Source organism: Aspergillus caelatus, assembly GCF_009193585.1.
Source record: "Aspergillus caelatus strain CBS 763.97 unplaced genomic scaffold BDV27scaffold_371, whole genome shotgun sequence".
Lineage (NCBI taxonomy): Eukaryota > Fungi > Ascomycota > Eurotiomycetes > Eurotiales > Aspergillaceae > Aspergillus > Aspergillus caelatus.
The window spans coordinates 1-11,730 of NW_022475634.1; the positions used below are offsets into that span (position 1 = coordinate 1).

Consider the following 11,730-nt stretch of genomic DNA (forward strand, 5'->3'; position numbering starts at 1 on the left):
CCTCCCCCCTTCCGACTCTCCGAGGTCCTCTCGAGTCTTCAAGCTTTGTCATCTTTCGAGTACCTATGGCTTCTCTGGTACTGCGCGACCGCTCAAGAGGATTTTCTTCACCAATTGGATTGAAAATGCCTGTCTAGGGGAGAATATAGACTGAGAGGAACCAATTGGACCCCCCTAGCTAAGATTTTCGGTTTTTATCGCATTATCTCGGCACAGCCTTATCAACAAAAAATCAGGTAGCTCGACAGTGGTTTATTTCTCCGCAACACATCGCGGAAGCAAAGATGGACCGAAATGTTCGTTCGTAAAATGCGGAGAGACGGTCACGTGGGATGACGCTGGGGTCGGCTATCGTCGGCGTTCGGGGTTCAGAATGCGGAGGAAGGAGAGCAATAATAATGGACTACCACCATCATTCCACAATGAAATGTTGCGCTCTCCCCTCTCGAAAAGCATCCTTTCCTCCTCCATAACCGTGGGTTGACTTCGGCCTGACAATGAGCATTCTACGCTGCAATGGAGGCCTCTCCCGGGCTCTCCGTTCTTGCCAATCTCACAGAGTCCTGCCGATAACTCGCTCCCCATCAACAATATCCTTACCCCGTCGCACATTCCATGCTGCTCCGGCTCTGTGGGGGGTCAAGTCTCAGATCTTGAAGGATGTTGGCGAAGGTACATCAAATCACCCTATAACCTGCGTTATACGCATATATCATATGCTTACTCACCCTACTTGCGCTCCGCAGGGATCACGGAAGTTCAAATCATTCAATGGTACGTCGAGGAAGGCGCCCATATAGAGGAGTGGAAACCTCTCTGTCAATATCAATCGGATAAAGCAGTGGATGATGTTAGTCGCTTTCGTACCAATGACCAGCACATGGAGACCTAACAATATCAGATTACCTCGAGGTACGGAGGCATTGTTAAGAAGCTTCACTTCCAAGCAGATGACACTGTCCCCACAGGAAAGGTACGTAATACTGCATTCACGTCTATGTCTTGAGAATATGACCGCTGAGAGAATTCCACTGTAGGCTCTGTGCGATATAGAGGTTGAGGATGGAAAATATCCAGATGATAACCCACCACCTGAGCCCACACCAGCAGCCGCACAACCCAGCTCTGCTCCTGCACAGGCTGAGGCAAAACAACCTTCAGTAGAAGTGGCTGCTACTACTCAAAAGCCAGAAACCCCGAAGAATGTTTCACGCTATGCCACTCTTGCCACCCCGGCCGTCCGTGGGATGCTGAAGACCCATAATGTGAATATTCTAGATGTTCTAGGGACAGGGAAAGACGGACGCGTCCTCAAAGAAGACGTCCTTCGATTTGTGGCGGCGCGGGACTCGGCACCTGCGTCGCAACCTACAACCCCTACAGCCCCTGTGTCACAACAAACAGACACAGCGGTCAACCTAACACCAATCCAGTCACAAATGTTTAAGACCATGACACGGTCGCTCAACATCCCCCACTTCCTATTTGCAGATGAGCTAAACATCAACAATATCACTGCTCTGAGAAAGAAACTGGCCAATGATCCGAAGGACCCCAGGAGAATTACCTTCCTCTCCTTCGTCATCAAAGCCGTCTCTCTAGCCCTAAATGAATATCCAATCTTGAACGCCAAGGTTGACACAAGCAATCCCGACAAGCCCCAACTCATCATGCGGCCCAGACACAACATTGGTGTTGCAATGGATACACCGCAAGGCTTGATCGTGCCGAATGTCAAAGATGTTGCCAACCGGTCAATTGAAGACGTTGCAGCAGAAATCTCCCGCCTAAGCGCCTTAGGTAAAGAAGGGAAGCTCACTCCAGCAGACCTGAGTGGCGGGACAATCACCGTCTCAAACATAGGAAATATTGGGGGTACTTACGTCGCACCAGTGATTGTGTCCAACGAAGTGGCTATCCTGGGTGTTGGAAAATCCAAGACGGTACCAATCTTCGATGAGGCGGGTCAGGTTACCAAGGGTGAATTGGTAAATTTCAGCTGGAGTGCAGATCACCGAGTCGTGGATGGCGCGACTATGGCTCGGATGGCCAATAAAGTCCGGGAATGTATTGAAGCCCCGGAGTTGATGCTTCTAAAGCTACGGTAGTTCATGTATATAGATAGAAGTTCTCATTCAAACCGTTAAAATCAATGAGGGTTTATGTGACCTGACACACTATCACCACCTGCCATACATTGTCGGAAGTGTAAATCATGGTGTCTATGGATGATGCCTTCATCATTACCGTTAGACAGGAACTAACTTTGGTCCTTCCCTTTGCAATCTTGACGTAAAAGGCAACCATAAAGATGAAGTTTCCCCCTTCTTTTCTTCTTCCATTTCCTCGTTTTCCATAGTGCGGGGTGCCCTCAACCCGGCTATATGCCGGGACTTGGAGTAGGGGATCATGCCCTTAAATCTTCGATCTGTTCACGAATAGATGCAAGAAATTTTTGGAAACAAAAATCCTCAATTCTTCAATGGTCCGCTCAACAGCGAGCGAGATTCCCTCGGGGAAAAGTTATTGTTCTCTTTGCTGGTGCATTGTACCCTTACTAGTAGTGCTCACTCGCTGGTCCTTCGCTTTTTATGTGAGCCACTTACTGTAGGGTACCTGATCATGTCTTCGCTTGTTAGAATTACCTTGAACGAACGAAACACCCTTTGGTGAGTTTCTTTGTGTGTCCCCATCACAAGAAATATATATAGTGATTTACTAACTGGTTATCTCGTCCAACAGTAAGAATGCATGAATTCATACATTTCAACAAGTAGAGGAGTGGTTCAACATGCTATGTATGTACGTGCTAGAGTAGCTTTGGTTCACCAAAAGATATGTATCCGGAACCTCGGAGGAGAAGCTTTTTAGAATTCATTAAAGATCGATTTAAGCTCTGCTATAGTGAAGTTTTTGATCCAACCGAGCTTATTTGCTATGGTTTAATACAAGATGCCGATTCTATAATAATTGAACAACTAGTTGTTGGACTTGAAGCACTGTGGAGCTCAAATTAGGGTTATGTATATATGTCCATATCGAATTTGGGCACAAGTTCAACCTTCAACCTTGTTAGGTAGCGCCTGTATGTTGCTTAATCCATCCGTCGTAGTCTAGATCTATTAAGGTGCTCTGGATGCACCGATCTGATCCCGGACAGATGAAGAGTAAGCTGTAGATCACCCAATATACTCTGTAGTACATGGCGGACACCCTCCCTACCAGCGATGGCCAGTCCGTACACGTAGGGTCGACCGATAAGGACCATTTTGGCCCCTAGCGCCAGAGCTTTAGCTACATCAGCGCCGCAGCGCACGCCAGAATCAAAGATGACTTCTAGATCTTTCCCCACCGCGTCGACAATGTCTGGCAGCATGTCTAAAGATCCCACTCCCCCATCCTGCTGGCGTCCGCCATGGTTGGATACTACTATTCCCTGCATGCCGTACTGGACTGCCAGCTTTGCATCCTCAACCGTTTGTATACCCTTCAGTACAATTGGGCCATCCCAATGCTGACGGAGGAACTGGAGATCTTCCCACCCATGGCTTAGCCCAGGGAATATCATATGAGCCCATTCTGCCGCTGCAGTCGCCATGTCTTCTTCGACGCTTTTGCCGTGCTTTTCCGCAAACTTCTTCCGAAACACAGGATCGGAGAAGCCAATCTCGACCCCAATATTGTCTTTCCGGAGGAATGGATTATACCCATTTTCTAAGTCCGAGGGGCGCCATCCAAGGATGTAGGTGTCGAGTGTGACCACCAAGACTTTGTAGTTGGCATCTTTGGCGCGTTTCAACAAGCTGGCTGTAATGTCGTTGTGCTCATTTGACGGCCAGTATAACTGAAACCACCGGGACCCATGCCCATTGGCTTCGGCGACGTCCTCAATACTGGTCGAAGATGCAGAACTCAGGATGTACGTTATCCCTTCATTCTGTGCAGTGGAAGCAACAGCAACCTCACCATCGCGGTGGAAAATTCGTTGTACTCCTACTGGTGCGATTGCGATCGGGTACTCGTAATCCTCACCGAACAGCGTCGTTTTCAAACTTGGAAAGTCCGCTTTAACCAGACGGGATGGAACGATGCCCCATTTCTTGAATGCCTTCCGGTTGTTATCATCTGTTTCTCTGGCCCCAGCAGAACCCCAGACGTAGCCGAAGCTATCTGCTGAGAGGCGCTCTTTAGCCAGTCCCTCCCATTTGAAAGGATCAAAAGTGATAGCGGGCTTTTTGTCATTGAGCCCCTCAGTATATACTTTCGTCTCGTAGGTGTATGGCAATGGATTGTGCTGGGCTGACGACATCGTTGCGAAGTGTAGTTGACTCCTCCCCCTTTGGCTCTTTTGTGTTTTCCGGTCTGATGTATAAAACTAATATGCTGTGTGTATAGATCTCTCTAACTTGAAGCAAATGCTCTCGCACCCATTTATAGTTGAGCAACTTAGGGCATGTCTTGGTACAAGACCGGCTTCCATGACAATCGACCCGGTCAGCCGGCTACGTTCAGCAGAGATTGTTCATCGATCAAGGCCGATCGGGCCGGTCGAACACTGCACGATTGACGTAAGTCAGTACCACAGTCGCGAACTATGTCATATTAAGACCCGCTTGGTGGGTTCAGGGTTCAGCTTAGCTGCCGTAAGGGACCGAGATCTCTTTTCGGCCGATAGAATAAACTACTAGCGATGCCGTGTTCGAAGAAGCTTGTCTCTCACGCATTAACCAATAACATCAAGGTCAAAATGGAGATGCTCTGATTTTATCATACGACCTCGGACAGAAGTCCAATTGGATATGAACATGCATACTATTGGCGTTGCACTCAGTTGCCCTTATGTGGCATGACGTCAACGAGCTTGCGTACCATTTATTTCGGGGAGAACCAGTCTAACCCCGAGAGACGTGCTGTCTGTCCATGAACAATTAAGTCCTCTTAACGTTTCTAGTTTCGGTAACACCATGGTTATTGAATAAATTATCCATTCGGCCGACGAGGACGACTATATCAAGGTCCCCCGCTTCAGCTGATGAAGTGGTACTTAGATCTACTAATGTCATCAGCACTTCGCAGGGAAAGGCATTGCAATACCTAGTGCCGCGAATAGAGACATCTCTCTCTTCTTGCTGCCATACCTACACATCAGAAGCAAGGAAATAGCAAACGTAAAACATGTTAAGGGTCGGCGCAAGGGAGGGTCGCCCTCTAATGCAGGCCGTCTCTTCCGGATCCACTTGGCCGAGGTCTCGCTTGCAAAAGACAAGCAGACCTTTAACCCCAAAGGTTTTCATGTCAGTGGGTACTCGATGCAGGCAGGAATCTGGTGAGCGTCGTTCTCTGACCCCTGTGGGTATACTCCTGCTAACTAGCCAAAGAACACCATAACCAGGGGGCGTCCAGTCACCCACAACGTAGGCAATGGACTACAGGTGTCGGTATTGTCATTGCTTCATCCGGTATGTGCAGTATATCTGTTGCCCAGCATTAGTCTGTCATAATGGAAGATATTGTGTAACTAACCAAGCAAATTCGTTTCAGCCCTCTTTCTCTCAGGATTCACTGGTTATTATTTAGGCATTGCAAAAAAGCCGGAACCAGAAGGGACATCTACTACGCCGCTCAAAGAGTTTCCACCGCCATGCCATGATACTTCTCACTCCAACATCCAAGGAGCAGTTGAAGAGTTCGTTGGTATCCTGGGCAAGGACAATGTCGTCAGTGACAAGGAAGCTTTGGCACCCTACTCCACTTCTGAGTGGTCATCTTATTCTCCCAGTAAAACCGAAGTCTCCTCAGTAGTTGTTTGCCCTTCGACTACAGAAGAGGTTTCCCGCGTGATGAAAATCTGTCACCGACGCAGACTTCCAGTGACAGCATATGCAGGGGGAACGAGTCTCGAGGGGCACTTTGCGCCGACCAGAGGAGGCGTCTGCATTGACTTCCAAGGCATGGACCAAATCCTAACAGTGCACAAAGATGATTTGGATGTCGTAGTACAACCTGCGGTGCAGTGGGAAGTATTGAACGAAGAACTCGCTAAGGATGGACTCTTTTTCCCTCCAGACCCTGGCCCTGGCGCAATGATTGGTGGTATGGTCGGTACCGGCTGTTCTGGAACAAACGCGTATCACTATGGGACAATGCGTGACTGGGTACTGTCTCTGACTGTTGTTCTGGCCGATGGGACAATTATCAAGACCAGACAGAGGCCACGGAAATCTAGCGCCGGTTATGATCTAACTAGAATATTCATCGGCAGTGAGGGTACGCTTGGCCTAGTCACAGAGGCGACATTGAAGCTGGCTGTCAAGCCGATTAATGAGGCAGTGGCAGTTGCGTCTTTTCCATCCGTTCATGATGCAGCCAGCTGTGTTTCCGAAGTGGTCAAAAAGGGGATAAATATTGCCGCCGTGGAACTCCTGGATGACGTCCAGATGAAGTGCATCAACATGAGCCAAACAACAAGTCGTTCGTGGGACGAGGCCCCAACGTTGTTCTTCAAGTTCTCTGGAGCGCCCGGTGAAGTGAAGGAGAAAATTGCGATTGTTCAGGGATTAGCCGAGAATGCTAATAAGAAGACTTTCACGTTTGCCCGCAGTTCGGAGGAGGTTGATGAGTTGTGGAGTGCAAGAAAGGTAGCGCTGTGGAGTATTCTGCAGATGAAACAGCAACCCACGGATCATGTCTGGACTACCGATGTAGCTGTGCCAATGAGCAGACTGCCCGATATCATCGAGCAAACTAGAGAGGAAATTTCTGCCAGTGGTTTACTTGGAGGCATAGTTGGCCATGTAGGTGATGGGAACTTTCATGGTAAGCGCTCATACTTTTTATGCCAGGGTATTCGACATATTCACTAACCACGCTTTAAAATAGCAATGCTCCTCTTTAATGATGATCAACGCCAGGTAGCGGAGAGTGTTGTCCACAACATGGTGAAGCGTGCCGTGGAAATGGAAGGGACTGTTACTGGGGAGCATGGAGTGGGAATGGTGAAGAGGGACTATCTGGAGCATGAACTTGGTAAGACAACTGTCGATACCATGCGCAGAGTATGTTATAACCCTCAAGTTGTCCTCACATTATCCCTTGCCTTCTATTTATTTATTTTGTCTACCCAAAGTTGACTAGTATCTTCGCAGTTCAAACAAGCTCTTGACCCTCTTTGCCTGCTCAATTGTGATAAGGTTGTAAGAGTTCAGATCCCAAGGCAGGGAGAAGTCCCCGAGTGGTAAGCGTCAAGGATAGAATAAAAGAACTGGTATCTAGGCTTTTGCTAGGCTTTATAACATATGTATTATGAACATACTTGGTTCCTGTGAGGGCTTGTCACGGGAGACCGCCAGTGAATGCCTGCTGTCTGCCTGATTATATTCGTTGCCTCGTCCCCCTCATTCACCGCGCTTAATGTCACTTACTCCATCCATTGCTTCCCCTCTTCCCCTTCTTTCCCCTCTACCACCTTAACCATTCTTTATTACACCTTCAATCTCCTTTACAGTTCTTCTTCACTCTTCCTTGGTTTTCAGTGGCCATATATCTTAGTACCCCAAATTGTTGTTCCGTGTCACCTGTTGGTCAAAATGGGAACTAGAGGCCTTGTATTTTATCCGTTGCCGCGGTAGATACTTCGTCTACTATAACCAGTTTGATAGCTATCCTGAAGGTCTTGGGGAAGCTATCGTACAACAGATTCCTGAAAACCCTGAAAAGTATCATGGTAGGCTGAACTGGACAGAGGGATACCGCTATACATGCATGTTGTTTGATCCAGTTCTCTCTAGAATGACGCGAATCCATGCGCAAAGTATTTACCGGATTTGTCCAGAAGCTCGAAGAACAGTATATTCCACTTGACAGCCCCTACATCCTCTCTTGCCGAGAGGTACATGAAGAGCTTCCTTGCCGTTGACGACAGGCTTGTGATACTACTGGAGAGTACGTCACCATGGGTCGTCGAACAAGGGAAGTCGAGAATACTGAGTAACAGGCGGTAGCTGCGCATGATGTTTAATCCTTACTGGGTAGGCAAACTAGTAGTGGTAGGTAATAAATTGAATTGATTCCTCTATCGAAATCTCTCCCTGTATGTTGGTTATGTCAATCAGCCATGCTTAATTCCTTAACTTAAAAGTCTTCATTCTGCTGGTAGCGGTATGGACACAGGGACCCTCGGCCGACGTAAGTATACTCGTTCAGTGTCTGATATCATGCCCCGGTACTATAATCATCAATGGCTCACAGCAGTTCTTGTTAGTGCACTGCAGTAACTCCCACCACCCCAACGTAGATTGGGTTTGTGACTGAACTATATTCCTTTCTTTGGCGATAGAATGGAATGATATTCCGGCCTAAAAACTACCAGTCACCACGTTGACCTCATTCTTTCCTCTGTAGATAGAGATGATCTCGTACATGATCTGATAACTCCGGCATTAGGGCATCCAGTGAGCATTACCTTTTCGGGACTGGGCAATGTTAGGGCTAGCAAGGATGTTCTTTCTCGGTTGGTATCGGCGTATGGTGAGTCTGATATCACGTATCGGGCTAGGGTTGGGGTTGGACACAGTAAGCCGCTTGGCCATTCAGCTCCACCTGAATATTGGATCTGAGTGGCTGTGGGGCTGATTCATTGCCCTATAGACTAGATCATAGATGCTAGTAAAGATACATACTCGCTTTATCCAGTCATTATTGAGTAACTGTCAAGATTGACATGACGTCACCGGGGAATCCACATGTTGTGTTTAGCCAACGTCATGTTATTGTTTGATCAGAGCAGAGAGATAACGATGGAATAACGAACATGAGCTTATTGCAGGAAATATTGTAGCACTGTCCAAAATAAGACGACAAAGCATATGTGTAAATCTAACAAGTACAAGAGGTATAATATATTTATAAACCATGACAAAAGTAAAAGGTAATCAATCCAGCAAGTTAACTCCATCCAAAGTTTCAACGAAACATTTTCCAACACGTAGAAAAACGGCAAGATAATAAATAAACTCCACAGACACCAGACCGGGAGGTCATCCATGCATACCCAAAGCTTCTCGAAGCATATGATCCAAGCTAAGAGCAATAGTAAAAGAACGCTCACAAAGAACAGCGAGGGGAACTCAAAGAAAACGGACAAAAAGAAAGAGAGAACGCAAGCTACTGATACTCAGCCAGCTTATCTCTCACCGCTTCCAGAACCTCCCGCATAACCTGCTCCTGCGGCACATGGGCATCAATGGTCAGCGCATCCCATTCGCCCTGGGGCTCCTCGAGATCCTGCAGTTGCGACTGGACCATTGTGCTCTTCATATAATGGGCCTGGCGGGCCGCGACACGCTGCAGAAGGGCATTCTCGTCCAACTTCAGGTAGACGAAGTGGATCTGCACGGATGGCGAGCCGTAAGCAGCCACACGCATGACATCACGGTACTTTTGCTTCAGGGCCGAGCAGGCAACCACCACGCCCGACGGGGGGTGGAAGTTGTTTGCTTCCGAGGGCGAGAGGGCCTTGATGGCTGCATTGCGGAGCGAGATGAGCCAGTCCCAGCGGTCTGCATCTGTGAGTGGGATGCCACTGCCCATCTTTTCTTTGTTCTTTTGCGAGTGGAACTATGGAGCCGTTAGTTTGTAGATTCCAGTCAAACTATTCATTCGACTCTCCAAGTGTTTCGTTGGCTTACATCATCTCCTTCTAGGAATGGGACGTTCAGCGCAGCCTGCAGGCCTCGTCCTACCGTACTCTTGCCACAACCGGCAGGACCTGTTACGACCCAGATGTGTTGAACTTGTTCCGGCTTAGGTTGGACGGACCACATCGGGGTGGTCGAGTGACTCAGGGAGGATTTGGCGCGAGCGGCAGCGGCATTCTTGCCAATAGCCGGCTGGGGCCTTTCTCCGGCGGAAAGCATGGTGAATTTTCACGGAGGGGTTTTGTTTTTTTATTTTAATATGGAGGGAGTGTATGACGTTGTGCGATGGGCGCAATTCGTGGAACAGGGTGTGAACGGTTCGACCAATGGATTGTTTTGCGGATGTATACGTAGGGATGAACGGATGGATAGGTAGATGCTATAGTAAAAGGGCGGTTTGGAAGACGAGAGGAATAGAAACCGAGAAGAGAGACGGGAGGAGGACGATTGAACTAGCAAGAGAAGAAGGGAGAGGAGAGTCAAAGAGCAAAGAAAAAAGTAGGGAATGAAAGGGCATAAATCTCCTTCAAACGTAAGTATCAAATTTGGGACGGTGGGTCAAAGGCCGGGGACTGTATTTTCATTTTATATTGACAACGGTTGGTATTGGGTCATACAGATATGGGGCAAGGAGAAATTCATAAAACCAGCTAGTATGGGATAAAAAAAAAACACCCTAGGCAGTAATGCGCAGTAATGACAATAATAATTATAACAAAAAAATAATGGAAAAAACCCCTCGAGTGGGGGAAAAATATTCAGCAGGGACGAAGCAACCAGACCCCCATAATTTGAAACTGGGAGAGACTCAGAGAGTCCAGCGGTCTGGTCATTAGCGGGAGATCCGATATAGTGTCAACGATTAGTTACCTTATTTATCCACTCTCCATACAGGTCCATACATAACCCCGTATCAATCGGTATCTTTCCGGATGAAGGTCACTACAATTCCCCTTGGTTGAAGACCGTGGTCTAGAATGCTAAATGAAAGGATATCTACCGACTACTTCCCTGCTTGATTTTGAATTTCAACAAAGAAGAATACGAATCTTCAACTTAACTACCAGTCGTGTCTCGGGAATGGCGGCAATTCTCTACGAGGTTCAAATGCCGCCAGCCTGGGGAGAATGATGTCATGTACTACACAACCCAACCCCGGGGCTTCGGAGCACAATACTGTACGTCGTATGTATCGGTGTAATGTTACAATACCAGGCCAATGGATGGGGGCTTGGTTCCCCCACGCTATGCCATCTTGAGTATGGGGTCACCTTCCGTTGTCTTCGATGATGTTTCCAGGGGATGGGAAAAGGGAAAAAAAAAAATTAAAAAAAAAAAGAACACTGTCAGGCCCGAACCCTACTTGGGAACGAAATGGGTATAATACTCCGTATATCAAGGGGAAAAGTACCTAAAAGATACTCTGAACGGTCAGGACAAGCTCAGCGTCAATCAAGCTTCTGCCAGTGACTACCCTATTCACTCTGGAGTATATTGTCTTTTTCTTTTTTTAACTTTCCGCCAGGAAACACGGGGTACCAACTCGGCAGTACCAGACTGCGGCGAAATTAATGAACAGGTACTTTTGCATCAGGTCGATAGATCAATTTGACACGGGAAGAAAGAACAAACATCCCTGGAAATTTCTCCGCTTCGTTTTCCCATCTTCATTAACAGTGCTACTGTCGTGTGACACGAACAGGCTTAGAAGTCTTAGACCGCCATTTTGTAGAAGGTCGACTTGTCAAAGCATCCCCAGAACGTGACAATTATGCAGCGGACTTACAAGGCGGATTCCGGGGTAGCCTGTGGACATGCAATGCAGGTCAAACCTTCTCTCAGACGTAGGTCGTATTCCGACAGTGCAACCTTATTTGTTGTTCATGTTCACGTACGCCGGAAATCTGTTTCCAGCTGCTGCACCTCCGTCCTGCCAATGATCACCCGAGCGTTTCCAATGTGTATGTGCCCAACAGTGCAGCTTCACATAATCACATAACCCGCTCCAGAAAGGGTCAAAGCCAGTCTGGATGAG

General features: G+C 47.7%; 4 protein-coding genes across 4 annotated transcripts; 2 read left to right on the forward strand and 2 right to left on the reverse strand.

Annotated features, from left to right (window-relative positions):
- Window positions 1–438: 438 nt before the first annotated feature.
- BDV27DRAFT_74959 (2-oxoacid dehydrogenases acyltransferase-domain-containing protein) lies at window positions 439–2,128 on the forward strand. Its single transcript, XM_032077478.1, has 4 exons — window positions 439–672; window positions 747–850; window positions 902–973; window positions 1,038–2,128. Exons 1-4 carry the CDS (start codon window positions 498–500, stop codon window positions 2,106–2,108), a joined length of 1,422 nt encoding a protein of 473 aa, XP_031921127.1. The 5' UTR covers window positions 439–497; the 3' UTR covers window positions 2,109–2,128.
- An 862-nt stretch (window positions 2,129–2,990) lies between these two features.
- On the reverse strand, window positions 2,991–4,581 carry BDV27DRAFT_138293 (lactate 2-monooxygenase). The gene has a single exon (XM_032069199.1). It carries the CDS (start codon window positions 4,307–4,309, stop codon window positions 3,095–3,097), a length of 1,215 nt encoding a protein of 404 aa, XP_031921128.1. The 5' UTR covers window positions 4,310–4,581; the 3' UTR covers window positions 2,991–3,094.
- Window positions 4,582–4,929: 348 nt separating this feature from the next.
- BDV27DRAFT_138294 (FAD-binding oxidoreductase) lies at window positions 4,930–7,754 on the forward strand. The gene is made up of 5 exons (XM_032069200.1): window positions 4,930–5,326; window positions 5,379–5,459; window positions 5,542–6,816; window positions 6,880–7,055; window positions 7,146–7,754. Exons 1-5 carry the CDS (start codon window positions 5,176–5,178, stop codon window positions 7,236–7,238), a joined length of 1,776 nt encoding a protein of 591 aa, XP_031921129.1. The 5' UTR covers window positions 4,930–5,175; the 3' UTR covers window positions 7,239–7,754.
- A 971-nt stretch (window positions 7,755–8,725) lies between these two features.
- BDV27DRAFT_74980 (gluconokinase) lies at window positions 8,726–10,097 on the reverse strand. The gene is made up of 2 exons (XM_032077479.1): window positions 9,687–10,097; window positions 8,726–9,615 (listed from the first exon to the last, which is right to left on the reverse strand). Exons 1-2 carry the CDS (start codon window positions 9,912–9,914, stop codon window positions 9,163–9,165), a joined length of 681 nt encoding a protein of 226 aa, XP_031921130.1. The 5' UTR covers window positions 9,915–10,097; the 3' UTR covers window positions 8,726–9,162.
- Window positions 10,098–11,730: the final 1,633 nt, after the last annotated feature.